We start from the raw sequence: 26,295 nt of genomic DNA, 5'->3' as shown, positions 1-26,295 counted from the left end.
TGAAGACCGGGGCTGGTGGGCACGCCGTTGCAAAAACCGCCCAAATTTTCACTACCCACCAATGTCATTTTTTACCCGCACAATCAAATTTAAAAACCACCCAATAGGGCAGGAAACGGCCCAATCTGACAACACTATCCATGTCTGTCTCTATCACTAACTGCTGTTTATCTGATGTAATGCAAGTGAAGCAGACCCAATTTACAGACACACTCTGGAGACACCAAAGACTTATCCTACATCTTGTAAAAGAACTTAAATTGGTGCATTTTAAGTGGTGGACGCTGATGTACTTCCCAAAAACAAAGCTGAAGGGTGACAAGACAAAGACTTTTTTAGAAAAGTTTATTTTATTTTAAAATGTTTTTACACTCAGTATGACAATGTGCTTGCACAGTACTTACAGTGGAGTGGGGCGTTACTCCTATTTGTACATAAAAAAAAATCCAAAGTCTTTCTACAGAGAAAGCAAAGGAAAAAGTAAAGAAAAGATACTGACACACCCCCACCTTTAAAACCCAACTCAACATCCGGATCAGTGGGAGAGTGTGGAATTCAGCTTGATGCAGAAACGCCGGCGGGAAAAACGACTCTGATTAAGTCGCATCCTTCTAATCCCGTTTTCCCGGTCCAGTATAATTACATGTATTTACACAGGACATGATGGACCCCTCCCCCCACAGTCATTTTACAAAGTCTCTGCAAATGGTCTCGAAAACTAACTTTCAATATATTCACATATAAACCAATATAATACATGTCTGGAAACAGATTTAATGTGGATTAATGAAGCTGGGTGAGTTGATTAACGGCCAGAGCTTATGGGACAGTAAACCTGATCAATCAGTTACATGATGGCCACAAATAGAAGCTACAAACTGCCAGGAGGGCTTCACATTTGCCTTTGCGATATTAATAAAACAATGTTAATGTAAAAACAGTGTGAAAGACCTCAATAAAACATCATTGCTACATAACCTTACCCCTAGTCCAGAAGAACAAGCTGACCAGGACAAATGGGGTTCAAGCACAGACCTGCACACACTTTTAAAATCAATAAAATCAATGGTGACCCATGGCCAGGGAGTCCAAAACTGCTAGTGTGGTGGGTAGACCATAATCCTTAGCGTCTTTCTTTCCTTGATTAATATTATTAAGGGATTGGACCTTTAGCAGAGCAGGCAAGCTAACAAACAAAAGCCCTTGGTAACAACTACAGTAATGGAGTGGCATGGCAAGGGGAAAGATATTTGAATGGTCCTCTTGTTCCGTTTTTAAAAATTTCTCGTCAAGATGATCCTCTCCTCCAAAGCGATGACTCTTGTCTTAAGAGATAATTCTGAGAAGACTAAAAACATCCTGGAAAGAGTTTGTATAGCACCCTTGATTTGAGTCCTCCGGACTTCATTCCACAGAAGTTTATTTTATCATTAAACCCTGTGCGGGACGACTTACTCAACGTTCCCTCCCAGAGCAGCATTTAGGACATGGTTAGAAAGTCTGTGGAAGGAAACAACAGGCTCTGTCTCGACGCACCAAAACTGTTGGAAAGACTGAGCTTCAGGCTAGTTAGTCCAGCTCTGTGTCTTCCTTGGGCCTGTACACTGAGCCGAACTTCTGCATATACTTCTTGATGTACTCCTTGGTCTTGTGTTTGACGTTCTCATTGCATTCCAGATCTTCGGGGTTCTTGCAAGACTTCAGTTCCTTGTTCATCACTCCGTGAGTCAGCTGTGAGCAGACACAAACACACGGCGGGATTAGACAGAGGAAAGCATGTGACTCATTCCACAATTGCAAAATTACATTTCAAGCACTTTCCATTCATTTTCCTTCAACAGGAATGACCCAACAATGTAGAGCAGACTGTTTACAGTTAACAGAATAGTGCAATTGCCTAAATATGACAGGGAACGATTTATTCTGTAACTACAGGAGTTGACATTTACCAGCACTTTGCACTAGCTCAAGATACTAACCTCAATCCAGTTTTGAGAACTGGTTTCTTCGAAGTCAAACGTAAGACTTTTTAAGACGATTATTAATTAAATTTTAGACTTATATAGGGCTAAACACTTTCTAATGGTCTCATTACTTCTGAAAATAGTTTTAGTATTAATGAAAGATCATGTAAAGAGATGCGTTGCTTTAGTTTTCGTTCACTGAATTTAATTTGGAGAATTTGCTTTAATAATGTCTTAAAGCAGTTGTAAATTGTATCTCTTTGCAATAAAAACCTAAAAAATAGTTATACATAATATAATATATTAGATTTGAAAGGAAATGAACAAGAATTTACATGCAAAATAAATGAACGCTTTATGAATTACAACAATTTGCAGTAGTGCCTCCCACTTGTTAGGGACCAAAAGTAATTGAACAGAATAATAATCATAAATTAAACTTTTACTATTTAATACTTGGTTGCAAATCCTTTCCTGTGGTAACACCGTCAACACAGTCTATCATGGCAAGCCTAGCCCACGCCATGTCACTACTACCACCATGCTTCACTACTTAGGATCACGAGCAGTTCCTTCTTCATAATCTTCTCTTCCCATCACTCTGCTCTGGTACAAGTTGATCTTAATGTCATCTTTCCATAGGATGTTGTTCCAGCACTGTGAAGGCTTTTTTTGGACCCTTAACAAGTGAGAGGCACATATGCAAACTGTTGTAATTCCAACACTGTTGGCCTCATTTGGAAATACCCTCAAATAAGCTGATAGTCTGCAGTTAAAACACATCTTGTTTGTTTCATTTCAAACCAATTGATGGTGTATAGAGCCAAAAATGTTAGAATTGTATAAATGTCCAAATAATTATGGACCTAACTGTATATTTAAAATTTAAAAAAATGTTTTGAGATGAATTATTGGTGATTGGGGGCACCACAGTGGCTCGGTGGTTAGCGCATTTTTGCCTCACAGCAACAAGGTCGCAGGTTCAAGTCCTGGCAGGGCCAGTTGGCATTTCTGTGTGGAATTTGCATGTTCTCCCCCCATGTTCATGGGTTTCCCTGGATCGGTCGGCTGGGTCAGTTGGTTGGATGTCGGCCAAACAGGGTAGCTTTACTTGGACACAGGAATATCAAGACTTGTGTAAAATTATTTAAGACCTACAACCCTTAGTCCCTGCTTTATCACAGAGAAATAAACCACCAATTACTCTGGCAATTATTTTACACAGCAGATGCCCTTCCAGTCACAACCCAAGACTGAGAGTACAACCTTCAGTGCTGGAAAACACTCTCCATTAACACACTAAGGCCAATTTGTTTTTTTCAATTTATCAAAACAGCATGTCTTTGGACTCTGGGGGAAATTAGACAAGACATGATTAAAAACATGCAAACTCCACACATAAATACCTTGTGGTACAGCTAGGATCCAGGGACCTTCTTGTTGTGAGTCAAAAGTGCTAACCACTTGCCACCCACATCTAACCAATGAATCTTTATTTAAAGAGGTATTAATCTTATAGAAACTTACTATTTTCTCCAGCATTCCCAAAAGAGAAAAGACAAAGATGCAGAAACTAGCACTGGAAAGAGGTGTTTTTTTTATTTTCATACTTGGCTTGCATTAAGCTTCTGTGTATTTTTATCATTCTTTCCCATGGTATAACCCAGGGGTCGGCAACCCAAAATGTTGAAAGAGCCATATTGGACCAAAAAAAACAAAAACAAATATGTCTGGAGCCGCAAAAAATTAAAAGCCTTATATAAGCCTTATAATGATGGCAACACATGCTGTATGTATTTATATTAGCTATATTAGCATACTATAAAAATGACTTCGCTGGCTACAAATACATACTGAGCTTTCATGATTAAATGTTCATTTCCCTGCAGTGCATCCTGTAGAGAATGACGCGCCACGTGACTTCTCTGTTGTACAATGCCGTCTCAAGTTTAACTTAATTACAGTATATTAATGAATTATGTTTAATGTTCAAGTTTAACTTCATTACAATATTAATGAATTGTTTAATGATCAAGTTTAACTTCATTACAATATTAATGCATTATGTTTAATGATCAAGTTTAACTTCATTACAATATTAATGCATTATGTTTAATGATCAAGTTTAACTTCATTACAATATTAATGCATTATGTTTAATGATCAAGTTTAACTTCATTACAATATTAATGCATTATGTTTAATGATCAAGTTTAACTTCATTACAATATTAATGCATTATGTTTAATGATCAAGTTTAACTTCATTACAATATTAATGCATTATGTTTAATGATCAAGTTTAACTTCATTACAATATTAATGCATTATGTTTAATGATCAAGTTTAACTTCATTACAATATTAATGCATTATGCTTAATTATCAAGTTTAACTTCATTACAATATTATTGCATTATGTTTTGCTTTGATGAAATTAAAGAAATGCAATAAAGAAATCAGATTTTTGTATGTTTTTTTTTTTCAGGATTCCAAAAAACAACATCAAAATTAACGTGCACAACGTGCCCCTTATCTGGGCAACAAACAGTGCAATAAAACGCAGTCTGCCATTTCCATTTCAAGATCAGCTCGAGTCATTCCCGGGAATGTGCTCAACCAACACAATCTCACGGCAATTCGTAACTTTTTCATTTAGTGGCTAATTCGTATGAATTCGTACAATCTAATTCGTACAATTTAGTACGATTTGCTTTTCCCCCAATGACGGTTGGGGTTAGGGGTTTGCATATCAACGATTGCACCTTGTAAATAATCACCGTTGAGTGAGTGATCGGGATGGGCTTCTTTGAATTCTCTCAGGGAGGGAAAATGAGAAAGCGTGCCCCGCTGTACATCTTTGGCAAAGACAGCTTGCGCTCCATGGCGCACCACACAGCCGCCGGTTTGTTTACAACAGCTACCTGCCTGGCGTCCCGCCCTGCTGATAGAAACGTGTGTCGCAGGCTATGACGCAAATCTTCGTTGACAGAAATGTTGAAATTAAATATTCTACACACTTTTACAGCATTGGAAAACGTTAAGATTGTTTGTCCTCCTATAGAAACCATATTAAAACAAAAAATATATTTTCCTCCCTCATCGTTTTCCATTTTCAAACATTTTTTGAAAAAGTTCCAGGGAGCCACTAGGGCAGCGCTAAAGAGCCGCATGCGGCTCTAGAGCCGCGGGTTGCCGACCCCTGGTATAACCAGTTGTTTTCTAGTCATTATCTTTAAATAATTTTGAAAAGAGGGCTTAACATCAAGCAGAGCTACTTTACAATGTCATCTGTGGCTTTCAATTGCACTTACATCTCAATGGACTCTGATTGGGACAGTGTTTTATAATTTATTAGTTGAGAGAAATGTCTTTTTTTTAAGTTGCTCAGAAAGTGATACAAAAATATTGTTTCTTTATATATTTTTCGTTGTAGTCGGTCTGTAATCTAATGTTGCTTTACATTCAGAATGATTTTTAGAACTTTATCTTTATGTTTATCTATATATATATATATATATATATATATATATATATATATATATATATATATATATATATATATATATATATATATATATATATATATATAGTTATGCAGAATATGTCTAAAATTGTGAAAAAAAATAAAATAAACATACATCAGGGTTTCTGCTGGCTTCACAAAGTCAAATTTAAGATCATAAAGTGTGAAATTTCAGACTTTTAGTTCGTAATTTCTTAGCCATATATTTTAATAATGTGTCAAAACAAGCAGACTCTAGTTTTATACATATATTTATGCAACATAACTATTACACAATCAATTACATAAAAAAACTGTGTAAAAACTAAATGTTTGCACAACAGACTGTTTTCAAAGTTTAATCAGATGTATTTGTTGGTGATTGGATGTGTTTGAACGATTGAGTAGCTTTACAAAAAAAAAAGAAAGAAAAATTAAGAAATGTTTAAGATGATTTTAGACCAACAAGACAATATATCTGAAAATGTAAGACTTTTTAGGGCCCAAAATATAGTTTTTGAAATTTTAAGACTTTATAAGACCACATGGACACCCTGGATATCTAAAAGCCAACGGTGTTTTTCGATAGATTAAAAAAAAGTTACACAAAAGTCACCTTTCTAGCAAGATGTTTGAAGTCTTCTGTGTTACTTATGCGGCCCAGCTTGCAGTCCGGCTTGCGGTATGGATTAAGGCATTGCACAATAAACTGCGACATCTGAAAAGATAAGCAGGAAAAATGGAAAGGTTAGATGAGTCGGACACATGAGTTAGCGCTATAATAATTTGCTTAAAAACCCAAGAGATTGGAAGGCTTACCTCCTTACGGAAGACTTCTTTGCTTTTTTTGGCCAGCTCACTGGACGTGTCTGCCTCGGCGGTCTTTGTAGAGAACTGAGGAAATGAGCCAAACAGAAACCTCAGCGCATGAAAAAATATACTGTGAATACTGACAGTTTATTTGAAACGTAAAAATACTGACACTTTATTTGACACATGACTCATGTAAGTGTAACTAATCTACAGAATGTTTGAAAATTCCTTTCCAAAACACACTCTAGAGACTAAATCCTACAACAGGGAACATTCTATACTGTAACTCCCAGACTCCCCTTATGGCATGGAGATCATGTTGTATCAATGCCGAGACTGTCGATTCTCATGGGTCCCAAAAAGGCCAAACCAGTGCACATCAGAGGAAACGCTAACATACTGACAACACACAATAAAACCCTTTTGTAACAATATCTGTTAAAAGTTTAATAGCTGCGATATTTTGAAGTTTGAAACAAAAGGGCAAATAGCTGAAAAGACAAAAGAGATTCTGCAGAGCTCGACTCCCAAATGAGAAACCACACATAAATGAATGCAGTTTCAACAGCTGGGTTTGATTAGCATCAAAGAGATCCAGAAAAAAAACACAGAGAAAAAGGCCTGAGAGAGAGAGAGAGAGAGAGAGAGAGAGAGAGAGAGAGAGAGAGAGAAAGAGAGAGAGGGAGAGAGAGAGAGAGAGAGAGAGAAAAAGAGACACAGAGAGAGAGAGAGAAAAAAAGAGACACAGAGAGAGAGAGAGAGAGAGAGAGAGAGAGAGAGAGAGAGAGAGAGAGAGAGAGAGAGAGAGAGAGAGAGAGAGAGAGAGAAACGCAGAGTAGGTGATCAGGAGAAAGCGACAGATCAAGATGGTTACAGCCTGTGAGATGACATGACTTTAAAACAATGCTCAATGTAACTTGCTTTCGTCTTTGTGTTTTACTTTGGTCTGTTCTCTTTGTATATTTGTATTTTTGAGGTGCCTTAAAGAAACTCTTTTTTGGAAATGATTTTAAAAAGGCACCTAGACCGTTAAACAGTTTTAAATCCATTCAAACAGTTTCCGGGTCTGGTAGGAGGACTTTAAACTTAGCTTAGAATCAATCATTGAGTCTGATTAGACTATTATCATCAAATATATATATATATATTTTTTATAAATAATTAAAAAATAATTTTAAATTATTTAAAAATAATTAAATATTTTATTTATTTTTATTTATTTTACTGCAGCGCTGTTACATAGTGGGGGGACCTAGTTACCTAGTTGTGGTTTTAAGCTGGAATGAAAGTATAGATCCTACACATATCGACCTTTCAATCTGTCTTAATACAGGATTAATTACAGAAGACTCAAGCTATAAATGGGAAAATTATAATAATCTTTGAATTTTTTGAGATGCCAATGATGGAGAATAGAGATTAAACCCAGAGACTAACAATGGATACAAAAATTGTAAAACTCAGCTGTTTAACTCTAGGTGACTTGTAAAAATGACCCTATTATTTATTTATTTTTTTTAAATGGAGTGTTCCCTTAAAGACTAAGCGGATACATTTTAAATGCTGAAGTAAATCTGAGTGGTCATATATATGTAGATGAGACCAGCTGCAAAACCACTCATCCAAAATAGCTGAAACAACATCTTCACTTCAAAGAAGCTTTACATGCAAGTACTAGCATGAACTTTAGTTTAAGGATTAAGCGTTAAGAACTAATTCATAATAAATAGTTCTGTCAAACAATGTATTATGATTAAAATTGCTTAAAAGGTGTTTACATAATAATTACACACAGTGTACACACATAAATTATGTATATGTAAATACATACATGCATAAAATAATAAATACTACATATATATATATATATATATATATATATATATATATATATATATATATATATAGATAGATAGATAGACAGACAGACAGACAGACAGACAGACAGAAAGACAGATAGACAGATAGACAGACAGACAGATAGATAGATAGATAGATAGATAGATAGATAGATAGATAGATAGATAGATAGATAGATAGATAGATAGATAGATAGATAGATAGATAATAAGTTAGTGAGACAAAAAACAGCAATGTTTTGATGTCACTAGTTACTTAGTTTGGTAGAAGCAGTGTCTGAATGAGAGACAGCTGCTCCACATATATGCGTGCTGTGAAAGTCACTCTTGCCTTGAGGTATTGTGCTTGCATTCAAGAATGGAAAAATGCAAGTCTTGATCAAAATATCCGCCTTGGAAAGGTGTTACTGTAAATACAGCTGGTTCGAGTAAAGAGAAAGTAAACAGGATGGGCAAAAGAACAAAATTTGTATATGATTAATATGTCTATAATAAACATCAAAAAGCCATATTGAGAAGAGGAAAATTATGGAACACTTATTGTTCCTTTAAATCCAATTGACTTTTTTGGTTGTAACTACTGACCATATTTTGAAACAAATTGTTGATCGGGTTTTAGCCTTTATTATGGAGTTCATACACATATTAGCTACTAAAATTCCATAACTATGCATAATGTTTTATGCAATGTCTACATATGTGTGGTAGAAAACGATACATGCTAAAATGTGTTATAGCATATCCTAAAACACAAAACATTCTATTTAGTTTCAATTTATACTTAATCATTCATTAATTAATTTAGTCCCTTAATTAATCAGGGGTCGTCGGAATGAGTCGGAATGAGTCGCCAACATATCCAGCACATGTTTTACACAGCGGATGTCCTTCCAGCTGCAACCCATCACTGGGAAACATCCATACAGTCTCACATGCACACACATACACTCCGGCCAATTTAGTTTATTTAATTCACCTATAGAGCATGTCTTTGTACTGTGGGGAAAACTGGAGCACCTGGGGGAAACCCACAAGAACACAGAGAGAATATGCAAACTCCACACAAAAATGTCAACTGACCCACACCGCAGTAATAATCTGAGAAAGTGTTGTTGGCCAGGGACAGAAAAGAAGTAAAGACAACTAACCTATATTCAAGTATACAGATATCTGTTTTCCATGACTTTTTCAAAACTTTGTGGGTTTTTATTTTTCCTAAACTTTCGAGGCCTGGAAAATGCCGTGACAAAATTCCATGACTTTTCCAGGTTTTCCATGTTATTAGGACGTTTTTACAAATACCTCAAATCTGCACAAAAAAATAAAATAATAATAATAATAATCCTTTTTACGTGCCTAAAAAACAAACAAACAAACAAACAAACAAACAAAAAGATGGTCTAGTAAGAAGTCATTAACAGCATTGGACATACCCTTGAAGCCAGATGAGTGATTAGTAGTAGTAGTTGTAAGTAGCAAAGTGCTGACTGCACATTTTGTTAATACAATGTGTTTAATGAGAACCAATAAAAACAACCTACCAAATACTGTGCTAATGTGCTAGTTGTGCTAATAAATTCATATAATAACAGGCTTTTAAGGAAGGGCAAAATACAGATTCTATCAGATTATTTTCCATAATTAATGCTAAGCTAAGCCAAAAGTGCTATTGCCAGCTATTCGGCAGAGTGGCAATCAAAAATGTTAAAACTTAAGGCTGAATTATATTTCTGCATCGAGTGATGCCCTTGCACATAGCCATGTATTTATACTTCTGCATTCTTTTTGTGTTGCTCTGACAATACCACGTCTGAACTGCTACCTATGTTTCTCTGTGCAGAGCGTCTTTGCGGGTGTTTTGTTTACACTGTAAATGCTTGCAATGCTAACTTACCATACAAGTAGCTCAAACTACTTTTTTACTCATTCGAGAGAGAAAGAAGCAGGAACTAATGGACAACTTTAATCATAAAGTAAACAAAACAAAAGTATCCTCATCCAAGTGGGATTCAACATTTGTTGAACATGCCATTGGCCTCGCTTTACCCCGTTAACATTCATCACTAGTCCCAAGCAGACCAATCACAGCTCTTGTGCTACGCATCACCGTGATATGTAGTTACACTTTTTGAGAGATGTCCATCATGCTACAGCGAAGAGTATGGGACCAGACCATACACGTCACTTTATTCAGAAGTATAAACTGGCTGAGTTTAAGTTGACAAGGTTAAATTTAGACTAGGTTTGGTATGAACACATACTAGCAAATACTGCGCCAATGTGCCAGTTGTGCTAATAAATTTGGATGATAACAGACTTCTAAGCAAGGGCAAAATACACAGACTCTAAAGACTTTTTGTTTTATTTTTTGTGCGAGATGCTAATGGTCTAATCTGATTCAATAATCAATGCTAGGCTAAGCTAAAAGTGCCAGACTTGAAGATTGGCTGAATAGAATAAAAAAATGGTAAGACATAACTGTTTAACTCTAGTCAACTCAAGCCTATTTTCAAAAAAGGTTTCTTTAAAAAAATATCTACAGCACTTTAAACTCAAGCTAGATGAAAATCTCATGATTTTTTGCCCCTTAAAGCGTAAGGAACTGTTCAATACCTTGGAGGGATTTTCATCATACGTAGGCGTCCCGAGGTCCATCTCTGCCTCGTGTTCAACACTAGCTTCCTCTGTCGTCCCATCCCAGCTGGGAGGATCCCACTGCGTTTGCCTTTAAAAGCAAGAGCACACTTCATTATAGCGGCAGTGAAATATATGATCTGGCAGCAATGTCTTAACTCATTAGATGACATAATATATGACATGGGATTGTGGCTCGCTCCCCCCGTTTTAATAACACACAGATTGTTCATTTAATAGGGAGTATCGGTACCTGGTGATGATGTGGTAGTAATATATTCTGCCCTCTGGGTCTCGCGCCACTTTCCAGCTGGGAGGCAGGATAATGGTTTTAGGTTTGGGAGGGGATGGAGGCGGCAGGTCAATGATGTTGTTGGGTACAATCATTTCCTGTGGTGAATCACAGTTCAAGAGAGGTTAGTCAGCATGCTGAGGTTACTGGAAGCCTGTTGTCTATAAACTACTAATTAGAAGCTGTAGAACAGGAACTTGATATTATACTGCCATGTGATCGCTTTAATTAAACTAATAATAAATAGAAAACTGTTTAAAGGGCTGCATCAGCTTTTATAAGCATCACACACTAAATCAAAGCTGAACTGGTGAATTACAACATTATTAAATTCAGAATACTCGAACATTTCATCCTGTTCAATATTTTGCTAATCTGTAATTGGAGAATTAAAATGTAAGTTCCACAAAACTCAGGAGCTTAAAATTGTTTTTTCTTTTTTTAACATTGCCACACATTTTAGCCTGCTTCAGTCACGTCATGTGACTTGGAAGACATTCAGCCAAAGCCCCCTTAAAGTATAGAAAATAGTGTGGTTAGGTGGTTCTTTATTAATACTGCTGATAGAGGGTTTTAAAAGAAAATATATATATAGAATATGGGGGAAAGCTCACTTTTACAACTCAAACGGTGCAAAACTACCAATTTGGTGCACTTGTTATTTGAATGGTCACAAACATACTAGGGTTGGGCGAAGTCGAGGGGGGTTGTAGAGCAAGGAGGGACCTGGGGCTGAGAAAAGTGCGCAACTTACTTGAGCACTGGGAGAGAGACGCGCGATTTCCGTGAGATTATCACTCTTTTGCGGGCATTATGAATCCTAAAAATACATAGAAACTGCCAGAACTTCCAGGGGACTTAAGATGTCAGAAGATCACGTTTAACAACTATAGTGAGATACGATCCAGCAGCACATCCTTGATAAACAGTCCGACGTGCACTGCTCTCTGTCTCTGGAGCTCAGGGGAGCGCATGACTGTATGTGGCTGTGTGTGTATGTGGCTCTGGACTGAGCACCACTTGTTTCTGTGTGTGTGTGTGTGTGTTTGAGGTCACGTGATGTGCATTTTCAGCTGACGGAGGGCTGTTCAGAAATGCTATGTAAAACAAGGTGTGGATGTGGATCATTTTCGCTCTAAAATGCCATTTTAACACTAAGACGTATTAGTGCAAACAGGGCCTGAGTGTGTATTTTTTTACAAGGGCAGGGCAGAGGATCGGCAATGGCGGCTCAGCAACGTGTTGTCTATTGGCCATTGGCGATCTACGATGGCATCGTCTATCAGCCCAACCCTAAAACATACATCATTTTATTTTCAAAATAGTATAGCAGAGTACTTATGTGAACATATAAATATAATTTAAATATACACATAAATATAATATATTGCTTTACTAAATCTCCCAATAATCTTTCTTTAGTAAAATGACATTTAAGTGCTTAGTTTTATTATAAAATCTGTCATTTTAAACAATACAGTTGAAGGCAATTCTTTTTTAATCATTTCAAAAATAGTCCAACAGAAATAGGAAAGCTTTTACTGTATCTTCAAATTTAATTATACATTTTCTTCAGGAGAATGTTTTATTTCTTTTAATAAAGCTGAAATAAAATCAGATAATCTGTTATAAAAAAATTCATATTATTATTTTTTCTCAATTAATTACAGTACAAAATCACTGTTGTCCAATGACTTGCCTAATTAAGCCTTTGAATTAAACTAAAGCTGAATACTAGTTATCTTACGAACTAACTATTCAAATGTTATCTACTGTCATGATGGTAAAGACAAAGTAGCGAGCATCATGAGTAGTTATTAGAAATTGATCATTAAAACTACCGTGTTTAAAAATGTGTCAAAAACAGTTTCTACATTAAACAGCGCACAGAAAAGTATATATATAATACAATTTTAAATTAAATACTGATTTTACCTTCATGTGTATATTATTTGTTTCTAAAACAATTTTGTTAACATAGAAAAGAGAATTTTTTAAGTTTTGATGATTTTGGAGAGGACATGCATAAATAAATCAGCTGCCGTGTTTATGAGCTGCAACACTACACTAAACATCTATGCACTATATTTACCCAACTGCTCACAAAAGACAAAATTGGTTGCTTCTTTAAAACCAAAACACTAGTTAGTTATTTAAAACATTGATAAGTGATTAAGATTGTGCTGTATTTGTCATCTACACAATATATAATGTCATATTTAACACACAAACACAAACACACACACACACACACACACACACACACACACACACACACTGTGTGTGTATCTACAATGTCTAGCATTCCGGCACACAAAATTAACTTTAAGCACTTGTGATTGTATTTATGTATAAATACAACAAAGACTATACTGGGTCATTTTCCATTTGATTATACATTTTGCACCATAAACTGCTAAAAAGCCATAAAATATAGTTTATTTAGTGTGTATCTTTGCACTTTGTACTGCATTTATCAAGGCTTGTGCTTGGTTTAGTATAATTTATGCAGATCCACTTCCCTAAAAATCATCCCAATCAATCTAAAATGATGAATGTTGAGCCATTTATTTTATCTGGTAAAATTATACTCAATATCACAATATGTGTCGCTGAAAAACGTAATATTGCAATGTCATTTTTTTCTATATAGTAGGTTCAAAAGCATTTAACCCAATAAAATTTAGAGTTTATATAAAATGCTTCGATTAAGGTGAACCTTGACTAAGCAGAAACAGATTTCTAGTTCCCAACATGCTTAGCATCAAGCGTAAGAAAATAAATAGTTGAATTGAGTTACTTTGTGTGTATTTGTACAACATTACAGCGAGAGAGAAAGTCTTTTATGTTGTACTGTGTATTGATTTATAGATATAATGAAAAAAATTATAATAGAATTAAAGAGGTCTAAATTAATGTGCTTAAAGATTATAGCTTATGTAACGTTTAAGCAAACAAATTACTTTAACAATGAAATTGCAATCAAAATAAGATTCAGTACTAAAAAATGAAATGTAGTCGTTTACTCCAATGATATAGCAATAAGTTTCCACAACTAGAATCTGAACTTTATGTAGTAAACTCGTTTTGAACCCATTTTAGAATGTTAACTGCAAAATTACATAAACATTAAATGCCTAGCATCTTTATTTCTTTTTGAAGGATTACAAATCTAAACACATGTATAAAAAACAGCCAGAAAGACAGTAACAGTGTAACAGCACCATCTCCTGGTGTAAAGCATGACTTGTATACCTGCTGAACTGGCTGAGATGTGACGATGGTGGTGACGGTTCCTCCTTGCGTGTACACCTGCTGGCTGTGCAGGTAGTTGGCGGCTGGTTCCGTGTATGCCTGTACACAACCATTAACAGGGGAAATGCTGAGCAGATGCTTTTACATAACAAATTAAACAATGATTATGCTCAAGTATTAAACCTTTAATAAACAAAAAAGAACAATCTAACTGACAAAATCTTGTCACGACTATAAGCTGGCTGTGGTTCAAATCTAGCATCTCTGCTTTTGTAATCAGGCTTTTTTAATTCATTTCATCTTTATTTCTATAGCACTTTTACAATGTAGAATGAGTCAACATAGATGACATTAAACAGATGAAGTTCTAGTAAATTAAAACTGCTTTAATCCAAAGATGTGAAGAGCAAACTACCAATTGACAAAAGTGAAGGGGAAAAAAAACGTTTGTAAAATAGTTTACTATTTTTTTTATTTGCTGTAAATGTTTTAGTTTAGCTTTTTTTTTTGGAACACATTTTGATTTCATTTTTATATATTTATTTTTGGTTTTAGCAAAGTAAACTGAACACCTCCAGTGTTGACCAGAGCAAAGTTTAATGTTTGCACAACTTGTGTTAACTATTTCGCAAACCGGCTCATAGTGATGAGAAAAACATATATTTTTTTAAAAAGACACTGAACTGAAGACCATACAAACTCGCATAAAAAAATAACAAAAAATTAAATGTCATATTCATATTAAAAATTTATATGTAGTATAACAAGAAAGTTTTACATTTTTCTGCAGCTAGAGAAAAGATGTTTTTTGCGCTTGACTGATGTGTTTGTATGTAAAAGCGTCATCTACTGTCTACCTCTAAACAGTTGCAGAGTGGGTTTCTGCCACAGAATGAGTGCCTATTATCTCGTAAAACAAAATATAAATAATTATTCTTATATTTCAATTAGTTTTATCTCTGACTGTTGTTAGTTTCAATTTGTTTGTTTTTAATTGTGAATTCATTTTATTTAGTTTAATTTTATGAGAATGTTTTTGACCAATAGTTTTAGTGAGGTTCATTTTCATAACTAAAATAAGCTTGGTTGCAATCAAACAGAAGTAATGACAGATCTTTTCTTTTTGTCTTGTGACATAGATCAGATATCGGGAAGTTGTTTGTATCAGTATTTGTTGCTTGGATTCTGAATTGTAGGTGCTGCACTTAAAAACCAAAATCTTAAATGGGACTCATAATGTGAGTAATAACTGAAAGGTTATGGTTTTGTATGGTTTGGTGGACTAAAGGTCATGACCCACCAAAATGACACCAAAAATGTCTAGCAATGAAAACGGACTGTGTTTTCACCTTAAGCACAAGCATCTGGCCTAAAAAGCTGAACTGAAACAACAACTAAAAGTTACGAACTGCGTTGGCAAAAGGTATTAACAGCCTATATTTGATATTCAAAAAAGTAAACCAAAGCTAGGAGTGCATTTATTCAAACTATAAACAAAGCAGTGTCTGCTTACCAATTCCTTCCTCAATCCAGACATTTCACATTGTTAAGAGTATACTAAATTGCTAAATGCTCATTAAAAACAAATATATACGGTATAAATAAATATATATATATATATATATATATATATATATATATATATATAAATATATGCAGGACTATTGCTGGTTAAAATGCTAAAGCTTGTATAGACTTGGGTTTGTGGACATGAATAGACTTTAAATTGCTCTAAATTCAATGTATAGGACAGTGATGACATCAGAAAATCACTCATAATTCTGAAAATGAATCAATTTTGCCACGCTGTAATGGACTACATATAAATAGATCCTTTTCACTCATTATTAGGGCGTACTCACACTATGCTATCCGAACCGTGCCCAGGCCTGTTTCCTGGATCGTTTGAGAAGTGTGTGCGCGCTGAATCGGGCTCAGGCACAGTTCACTTGGCCGGCCCTGGCCCGGTTGGAAGAGGTGGGCCTGAGTGTGGTTCACTTGGCCTTTGGCGCGGTACGTTTGTAGTGTGAGTGCAAAACACGCCAAAGGCCGAAACTGAAAACGAGACATGACTTTTAAGGGACTTTCATATGGATTTATTAATCAATCTTAGTGTTCAATGAACACAAACTGCCGTAGATTATTAAAGACGCAAACCCCTCACTGCATAACAGCTGCGAGCCTTCAGCAGACCTCCTCATTCCTGCAGCACGAGGGCTTTGTGATTGTTTAGGAGCGCCAAAAGTGGTGGATCTGTTCAAAAAAGCAACACACAATACTGTGCCACTATAGGACAGGGTGGTGTGATGGTATATATAGTAACGACAAAATAAAATTTGTGCCATAAATTTTACTGTGTCTGAAATGTAAATAAGTGAGAGTGGCCAACTCACAAAAGTCAACCCATGGGAGACTGTCAGGGTTGCCAATAGCTTTATATTTTTGACAAGAAGTGATCACTTCTGCTGGGCAGTATATTGAGTTCTGGGGATATTTCGATATGATTCCTCAACGCGATGTGGGATTACCCAATATCTTTCATATCGATATGGTTTGAGGCCACACGTCCGCATTCTGCGTGAACCAGACCCCTCCAAGGTAGCAGGCAAGCTCCACTTGCACAAATCCGAGCATGCACAAATTAATGATTCACTCCATGAGTCATACAAAAGATTTGTTCAAATTAAAGGCTGATTTATACTTCTGCGTCAAACGCCGGCGTATGCTACAGAGCTGACGCATAGCCCTTCGCCGTGGCCGTCGCCGTCACTGATGTGCATCTCTCAAAAAATGTAACTACATGTCGCAACGACGCGTAGCGTAAGCTCTGTGATTGGTCGGCTTGGTAGCGCTGACGAGTCTGGGCGGGACCGAGAGCCGCGCGAATGGCGCGAGCGATTGTTTACAAGTGTGGAGTACCATGAAGAAGCTCCGAATGGAAAGTTTTGTTTTGTGTGTACCTCATAGTTAAAAGTTGTTGCACGTCTGCCGGTACCTGCCTCAAAATGAGCGAGTTTGAGCCACTTGTACATCCCGGAAGTGTTCAGGAAAAGCAAAAAAGCAGCGAAGAAACTCCACACAGAGGAACATTTACACCTCACTGTCAACTAGCGTTTCGGAAGTGTTAATGCAGACCGACAGAGTTAGCGCGCAGAAGTATAAATGCACAGCCACGCACGTTGCATGCGCCGTGGGTTACGCCGGTCACTTGGCGCAGAAGTATAAATTAGGCTTAAATCATTCAAGAAAGACCCGTCATTAACGCGACATGGAGAAACATGTAGTGCCGGTGTTATATCAAAATCTGACCCCCCTCGAGTGCACGCACAACACACAGTGCCTGCAGCTGTCACAGCATTTTATCAGAAACCTTTTAGCGATTATTTCTTCTGCAATTTACAGCAAGAACGAACATATAAGCCTTGTCAAATTGACAAGCAGCACCTGTATGTGTTCAAAAGAATTAAAAACGCCAAAATGGGATGAATTTATATCGCATTTCGAAAGTGACATAAAAAGTAAAGTTCAGTATTTATTACATGACAGTCTCTTCTTTACTTTTACATTATAACACATTTAGCTCTATAATGACTGTTTACATATGCTTAACCAGCATTTCATCACAGCACTCTAAAACAATTTCATTACTTCTCATACCTATAGTCTCTAGGCTTTCATCTCCTTATTTAATATTTAGTAAAACAAGTTCAGTCAAAACAAAAGAAAAAGTGTAGGATTTTTTACATGGAGTGAAAGACTTATTGTGCACAACACATTCACGTAAATGTGCAACTAAAAAACATATACAGCTAATTTAACTGTGGTCAACAGGATTACCTATAACACTGTAATTGTGACATAAAATACTGAGTGTTTCATATTTATTCAATGTGGTTCTTTTTTTATCCTACAATATTTTTTTGGTGTTACTATTTAAAGGTGTTCATTTTTTGCTCTGAAAATGAAGCTATGTTTTCTATGAGTCTGTTTACTTTGTTATTTGCAAAACAGCACAGTAGTGCTGTATATAGTGTAAAGCAGGAAAAAACCCTGTACTGTACAGCATTTAATTTTCAAAGATTTTTATATAATTTGAAATGCTGTGCAACTTATAGTTTTAAGCAGGAGAAAAACCCATACTGTATTTTATTTATCAAGGATTGTGAGCAGCTGTTATTTTTTTGGGTAGCTTGTAAAGAGGGAAGGAAAACCCTGTGTTTGAATTATATTTTACTCAAACATTGTTTAATAAAGTTTTAATAAAGGCTTTAACTCAACTAACCATTTATGGGAAAAACTGGATAAATATCGTATACCTTCATTCTTCATAAAAATAGCGGGATATGATTTTTTTGCCCATATCGCTCATCCCCATCACCTAGTTTTAATACTTATTTAAGTATTGCTATGCATTTATATAGTTATATTTTTCATAGTCCTGTTACTTACTTAGGATATATTTTATATCTGTGAGAAGATGTTACTTCATAAATGTTTATAATAATAGGTACACATAAAACTTTGAAATGTGACAAACTTTCTCAGGCATGCACTTTCTGTTTGTGAGTGCTTTAGCCACTGCTGCTCTAGTGAGTTATAAAAAACCTTTTGCATGCAAGTCATAATTACTACCTGGGGTTCCTGACAATGCACAGAGGTCTTATAAAGTAAAACGATCGCTCTGTGCAATAGCAAAGTTTTTATAGCCTTTTCATCATTTCCAGATTTATGCAGTGCTTTGCATAAACCTGCAAGTTTATCAATTAAATAAATACAGTGAAAATGAGGATTAAAAAATAAATACTGCGGTCCAACCTGTATGACAGGAGGGTTGGTTTGCGGGTAGCCTGCAGGAATGCTGTAGATGGTCTGGCAGGGCTGGCCCTGATAGTAGATAGCAGCTTGAGGCTGTGACGTGGTTGAGTACTGCTGTGTTGGCTGCGTCTGCACCGTCACCGCCTGCTGTGTGTTGGGGTCCCAGAGCGTGGTGTAGCCCTGCTGACTCGGGATCTGAGGGCTGGCTGCTTGTGCGGGCACTGACAGAACAGCTACACTCGGATCCTGCGCTGGCACGGCAGGCTGAACAAACTGAGTTTGTGTGCCAGAAGAAAGCTCCAGAGGGGCAGGAATGTGTGCCAAGCTGGAGGCAGGTCCAGCCTGGGTGGTGGTGGACGATGGTGAAGCTATACCAAGATCAAGAGCAGGTGGTTGTTCAAATGTACCAGCAGCTGGAGTGACGCAAATAGGCTCTACAGGAGGGGTGGGAAGGAGCACTTTTCCAGCATTGGGATTGGTGGGATCTACATAGGTCTGAATAGGGTATCCAGGCGGGTAGTTCATGAAGTTCGGACTAGAGGTGTAGGCCAGGGGATTAAATGCAAGTGTTTGTAATTGCTGCTGCTGCTGCTGTTGTTGTTGTTGTTGCTGTTGCTGTTGCTGTTGTTGTTGTTGTTGTTGCTGCTGCTGCTGCTGCTGCTGTTGTTGTTGTTGTTGTTGTTGTTGCTGCTGCTGCAACTGCTGCTGTTGTTGTTTCTGTGCCTCACGTTGAGCCACTTCTTGCTCAAAGAGCTTACGTCGTTCCTCCGTAGACAGCTTAGTACGAGCTTCTTTGGTGTGGAGTTTCTTCTTGCTACTGCTGGACTGTTCATAACTATGGAATATAAAGAAAATCTGGGCATTAGCATGCAGACAATTAACACTCATTTCTTCAAATACATTCTGCTCAATATTTTTCCAAACAAAAATAGTTTTTCGAAAAAATTGGGTCATTACCTATTAAATAAAAATTTCCTTAATCTTTTGCCACAAGATGTTTCACACCTATAAAAGTTTCCTATTGACCTTATTCCTTAATGTGGATGTGCGCTCGCTTTTGGGATTGTTTTTGATTCGACTTTAGATTCTCTGCCCGAGCCCAGACTTGAACTGACCCAACCCAGGGGCCAGGACCAAGCATGTGTTTTTTTTTGTCATTACTTAATTAGCCTTATTGGCTAAAGAGCTACTCCATAATTAGAAATATTATACAAATATTATAGCAAAGTCAGCTTAATCAGCATGTGTAGGTTAAAATAGTTGCACAAATCGCACAACGCCTGTCATGCGCAGCAACTATCTAGGTCCTGCAACAGGATCTCCTCCAATGGCACACATTCACACTGCATGCAAGCAGAGCTGAAGCAGCATGTGCACATGGCATATGTAAATCAGAAACAGTACACTCTCTCAGAAGACAATCGCCTGTTTTTGTTCGCCAGCATGATGTACGCTTATAGCTATAATAATAATTACCCAATATGCTTATAATAATATTTATACAGGATTAAACTTGTGTGCAACTTAAGCAAAACTAAAACTGTTTTAAACTTGGTTTTGTGGTTCAGGACCAAACAAATATTTGTTGCATTTTTTAATCATTTAAGTTCTTTTGATTGACTATATAAAACTCAGTGGACCTTATCGATGCATTTATTGGGTATAATTGATTTTTTCGGTCATTATCAATGCACTGTCATTTTAATTGAGCATGATGTGCGGCAAAAAAAAAGACCAAGCGCCGAAATGATCGCAGCACTGCTGTTAACATAGATGCTAAAAAAACATGCACTGCTCACGCTCTGTGGTGTGAAAGAGGTGATGGCGAGATATTGAGAAATGACTACGAGTAATTAACGGCAGAAAACGGTCAAACTGCTTGATATCATATGTTTTATCTGTTGAAAAAAAAAAAAAAAAGATTTTCCAAAAACCAAACAATAAAGACAGCTCAAAAGACAATAAGTTGCTGTACAGATCTAATTAGCAGAAAAACACATCTTTGTAGTGCCTTCACTGGATCCTACAGAAAGTCAGGTAATCATACCAGTGGCCTTTTCCTTCCTAGCCTACAATTCACCTTATCAAATCAAATGGTGTTCAGATTAGGACAATTAAATGGCCCTTATCTTCTAAACTAACATTTTTTAAAGTTTAAATCTCAAATATTATAAGTGGACCTCGAGAAAAGTACTAAATTAACCATTTCTGCCATGTGATTAGCATGTTCCGAGTTTTTGAATTTAGTGAATTAACATGTTGTAAATTCAGCAGTTCTGATCTTTCCTGCAGTGTAGACTAAACATGACATCACCCATCAGCAGTCATAGATCAAACAGTTTGATCCTGAAGATGTTTAAACAAAAAACGTTCTTACACATATTTAAGAGTCAAAAATCGGATATTTCACCAAAAAATTAGGACGATTGTCAGAATTTGTCAGCATGTCTTTGTTTTATAGTGCATTACCGGTCATCATTCCTGCGGCTCCTCTCATATGCTGGTGGTGGCAGAGGGGAGGTGGATCCTCGTCGTCTTTTCCTATCTGCACTGCGAAGGGTTGGCCTTTCTCCATCCCTGTCCCTTTCCCTATCCCGATCCCATTCTCGTTCACGCTCCCAGTCTCTGTCCCGATCACGATCACGCTCCTTGTCTCTTTCTCGTTCTCTCTCTCGACTGCTCGAAGATGTGCGAGGGGTCATCAAGGATTCCCGATCACGACTGCGATCTGTTTGAGGAAAAAAATAAAACACAGATCAGAGATCATGACCAAACTGAATTAAAATATTCAATTTGTGTTAAGTAAAAGTACAGTGTGTTCTTGTCCTACCATTTGACTCTTTTTCAACCTGGCTCTTTTTCGGTATTCTGTAAACCTCCTAAAAGAAAAACAGATGGTTTATTTGTGTTCCAACATGATTTAGTCTTGTTGGATCAAGATGATCAAGTTCACAACAGTTCCTATTAAAAAGCAATTGTTAACGCAACAAGCCCAAAGTATACTTTTTTCCCCAAAGTCTATGCTTAGCAAAACCAAATGATTAGCCTTTCAAAGTTGACTTGATTTGACAAAGTTTATGAACACAGGCAGTCAATACACATGGTCAACATAATGTTTCAACGTTGTCAAGAGAAAATGCTATTTCTCTTCTAAAGTGATGATCGCTAAAAATGTCTTTGAACTACAATTACAGTGCATTCGGAAAGTATTCATATCGCTTCAGTTTTTATGTTACCGCCTTATTCCAAAATGGATTAAATTCATTTATTTCCTCAAAATTCTACACACAATACCCCATAATGACAATGTGAAAAAAAAGTTTTTAAAGTTGTTGCAGAAATACTAAATTAAAAAAACCTGAAAAAAAAATCACATGTGCATAAGTATATACACCCTTTAATGCGAGGCTCTAAATTGAGCTCAGGTACTTTCTGTTTCCACTGATCATTCTTGAGATGTTCCAGGAGCTTAACTGGAGTTCAGTTAATTGGAGTGCAGTTATGTGGACATGATTTGAAAAGGCATACTGTCTATATAAGGTCTCAGGGTTGACAGTGCATGTCAAAGCACAAACCAAGCATGAAGACAAAGGAATTGTCTGTAAACCTCTGAGACAGGACTGTCTCGAAGTACAAGGCTAGAGAAGGTTACAGAAAAACGTCTGCTGCTCTGAAAATTCCAATGAGCACAGTGGCCTCCATCATCTGTAAGTGGAATATGTTTGGAACCAACAGGACTCTTCCTAGAGCTTGCCGGCCATCTAAGCTGAGTGATCGAAGAAGGGCCTTAGTCAGGGAGGTGATCAATAACCCGATGGTTACTCTATCACAGCTCCAGCGTTATTCTGTGCAGAGAGGAGAACCCTACAGAAAGACAACCATTCTTGAAGCAATCCACAATCAGGCCTGTATGGAAAAGTGGTCAGATAAAAGCCACTACCCAGCTGGAATTTGGCAAAAGGCATCTGAAGGATTCTCCGACCATAAGAAACAAAATTCTCTGGTCTGATGAGACAAAAATTGTACTCTTTGTAGTAAATGCCAGGCATTACGTTTGGAGAAAACCAGGCACTACTCATCACCAGGCTAATAACATCCCTACAGTGAAGCATGGTGGTGGCAGCATCACGCTGTGGGAAAGTTTTTCAGCAGCAGCAACAAGAAGACTAGTCAGGATAGAGGGAAAGAATCCTAAATGAAAATCTGCTTCAGAGTACTCTTGACCTCAGACTGAGGCGACGGTTCACCTTCCAGCAGAAAAATGATATATATCAAAATATCAAAGGAGTGACTTCACAACAACTCTGTGAATGTCCTTGAGTGGCCCAGCCAGGGCCCAGACCTAAATCCTGTTGAACATGTCTGGAGAGATCTGAAAATAGCTGTACATCGTCACTTCGCATCCAACCTGACAAACCTTGAGAGGTACTGCAAAGAAGAATGGGCAAAAATTCCCAAAGACAGGTGTGCCAAGCTTGTGGCATCATATTCAAAAAGACTTGAGGCTGTAATTGCTGCCAAAGGTGCCTCAAAGTATTGAGCAAAGGCTGTAAATACTTCTGTACATGTGATTTTTTCAGTTTTTTTTTTTTTTTAACAAATTTGCGACAATTAAAAAAAAAAGTTTTTCACATGTTTTTTTTTCAGGCTGTTTTATACAGTATGCACAAGATATACAGATTAATAATCTTTCAGTACGCAAAAGTATTATAACTTTCAATGCAGAGCAGTACAAAGCGAGTATGTGCATTCAGTGAACAAGTATGAGTCACTCCCCATTAACAGCTGCTGCTTTGAAAACATTAAAAAGCACAAAGGGAAACCATCGATGTGTTATGGATGTGTCCCAAAGCTTAACGAGCTATTACAATATATCAACTTATCAGACACACTGCAAAATCGAACATGATATAAAAAGACCAATAAACTCAAGCAAGATAAAAAGCCATAGTTATTTACCTACATGTGAAATATAATAATAATGGCATTGAACTACTTTTGAGAGAGAGATTTAACAAAGATGTTAGATAGACACACACCTACAAAAAATATACTTTGGGCTTCACTAGTACCTTTGTGCTAAATTGGCTTCTTCAAACAATCAGTTTTACTGAACTTGAACTAAAAATTGTATTACTATTAAATACTATTTAAATATTATTACAATAGTAAAGTATCATTTTTATAGTGGGTGTCTCAAATCTTGGTCCTGAAGAAACAGTGTCCTTGCAGAGTTTAGCTCCAACTTGGCTGAACACACTTGCCTGGAAATATCAATTATACCTTGTAAGACCTATTTTGGTTTGTTCAAGTGTTTTTATTTTAAGTATTTAGTTTGGAGCTAAACACCAGGACTAACACCAGGACTGAGTTTGGTGACCTAACCTAGACCTTGCCTAAAGCATCAGTAAATGTCCACTTTTAATAAATCATAGACTTGCCTTTAAGTCTTTCCAACTGTCCAGCAGCCGAGCAGCCATGTCACTGATATCAGAAGCCCGAATTTGTGGCTCCTGACTGCGTTCACTCTCAACATCAGAAACCCCTTCCTCCTCATCTTGAGAGGGTGTCCCGACTGCAGCACCCTCTGCTGGAACAGGCACAATAGCCAGAGCTGACACATCAGCAGAGACAGGTGCTGCAACAGCCTCTGGAGGAGCAGCAACAGCTTCCGCAGGTTCAGCAACAGCCTCCGCAGGATCAGCAACAGCCTCCGCAGGATCAGCAACAGCCTCCGCAGGATCAGCAACAGCCTCCGCAGGTTCATCAACAGCCTCTGCAGGTGCAGCAACAGTCTCAGGAAGGGAAGCAACAGCCTCAGGAAAGGAAGCAACAGCCTCTGAAGGGGCAACAGCAGCTTCTAAAGGTGCAGCAACAGCCTCTGAAGGTGCAAAAACAGCCTCTGAAGGTGCGTTTCCATTAGAAACCACATCAGAACCAGTTGGAGGGGTCTTTACAGAAACAGATGGAGACTCTTTGGGTGTGCTTTCTATTACAATAGCTGCAGAATCAGAAGATATGCCCTCTATTATGACTTCTGCTGGTTGTGCGGAAGTGATTTCTGCAGTGCTGCAACTTGCGTCCTCTTCAGAGGTAGACTGTTCAGAGGATGCATTCTCCACCTGTGTCTCCGTGACAGGGGTTTCTGCATCAGCAACTACATCATTACTAATGTCTGCTGCAGATGTGGTGTCTGTGACTAAAGGGTCTTCTTTGACCGCAGCTGACTCTGTCTGATTCTCTGACAGCTCATCACTCTTAGTCTCTTCCACAGTCTTCTCATCCTTTAGTTGCCCTTCAGGCGTACAGAGGAGTTTTTCTTCAGGTTCTTGAGTTTCAAGTGTCTCTCCCTCACTGCCAACAGCCTCTGGCATTAAACGTGGGATTTCTACTGTTTCAGGGGCTTCCTGTTTCAATTCGACCTCAAGCTCAGCTTGACTCACAGGAGGTGCTTCGGTGCTTTCTACTTTTATCTTCCTTTCTGTTGTGCTCTCTAATTTTGAAGGCTCATCCTCCATCTCTTCCTCTTCTTCATCCTCTTCTTCTTTTCCATCGGAGGCTTTACTAGCATCAGACAGGGCACTGTCCAGACTGTTCTCACTAATGATCTTTAATCTACGGTACACTGCTCTTTTGGGAGTGTCCCCATCCAGCTCAGTGGCCAGCTTGGCTGGTGGACCGTCAGGGGTGTTGAGAGGTGTTTGGGCACGTGATGTGCTTTCACTAGAGTAGCCGTCCTGTTCTGCCGGTTGGCTGAGTGACCGGCTTTGAGCCCAGCGTTGGATAAACTGCAGCACTCGGCTCTCCTCCAGCATGTTCTTGGTTGAGATGGGAAGCACTGATAGAGCTTTCATTATCTAAAAATTTGGAAATAACCACAAAAAGGGTTTACCTTCAAGAAACTGCTAAATTATTTGTAAGAATAATACAAATAAAACAAAACAAATCCAATATATGCCTTCATTATTTCTCAACACTGTTACTGTGATATTTCAGTAAATTTCTCCTTCACTTTTTAAAAACAACACGATCAAAATACATAAATATTTTGTTTTAGACATGCCATATCTGGTTTGAGGTTAGTGTCTTGAGCTAAAGTAGCACAAAATGTCGAATATGTTAGTCAACTTTGTTAGTGATTTAAAAAATTATGTTGTTTT

At 37.3% G+C, this 26,295-nt stretch overlaps 1 protein-coding gene across 2 annotated transcripts in view; it reads right to left on the bottom strand.

Moving 5' to 3' along the window:
• Positions 1-331: 331 nt before the first annotated feature.
• The window catches only part of setd2 (SET domain containing 2, histone lysine methyltransferase), a 49,182-nt gene continuing 23,218 nt past the window's right edge, over positions 332-26,295 (bottom strand). For both annotated transcript variants that reach the window (XM_087286719.1, XM_087286718.1), the window contains 10 exons: positions 24,577-25,992; positions 21,966-22,014; positions 21,605-21,863; positions 19,136-19,970; positions 14,321-14,419; positions 11,027-11,163; positions 10,753-10,864; positions 6,287-6,361; positions 6,084-6,185; positions 332-1,731 (listed from right to left, as the gene is read on the bottom strand). In XM_087286719.1, the coding sequence (XP_087142845.1) occupies positions 1,570-1,731; positions 6,084-6,185; positions 6,287-6,361; positions 10,753-10,864; positions 11,027-11,163; positions 14,321-14,419; positions 19,136-19,970; positions 21,605-21,863; positions 21,966-22,014; positions 24,577-25,992 (3,246 nt within the window). In that variant the 3' untranslated portion in view covers positions 332-1,569. The remainder of the gene's footprint in view (positions 1,732-6,083; positions 6,186-6,286; positions 6,362-10,752; positions 10,865-11,026; positions 11,164-14,320; positions 14,420-19,135; positions 19,971-21,604; positions 21,864-21,965; positions 22,015-24,576; positions 25,993-26,295) is intronic.

The sequence above is a fragment of the Danio rerio genome, chromosome 16, assembly GCF_052040795.2.
Source record: "Danio rerio strain M-AB ecotype USA chromosome 16, GRCz13ab, whole genome shotgun sequence".
Classification (NCBI taxonomy): domain Eukaryota; kingdom Metazoa; phylum Chordata; class Actinopteri; order Cypriniformes; family Danionidae; genus Danio; species Danio rerio.
The sequence above is the reverse complement of the archived record's forward strand: the minus strand, read 5'-3'. Positions and strand labels throughout refer to the sequence as shown.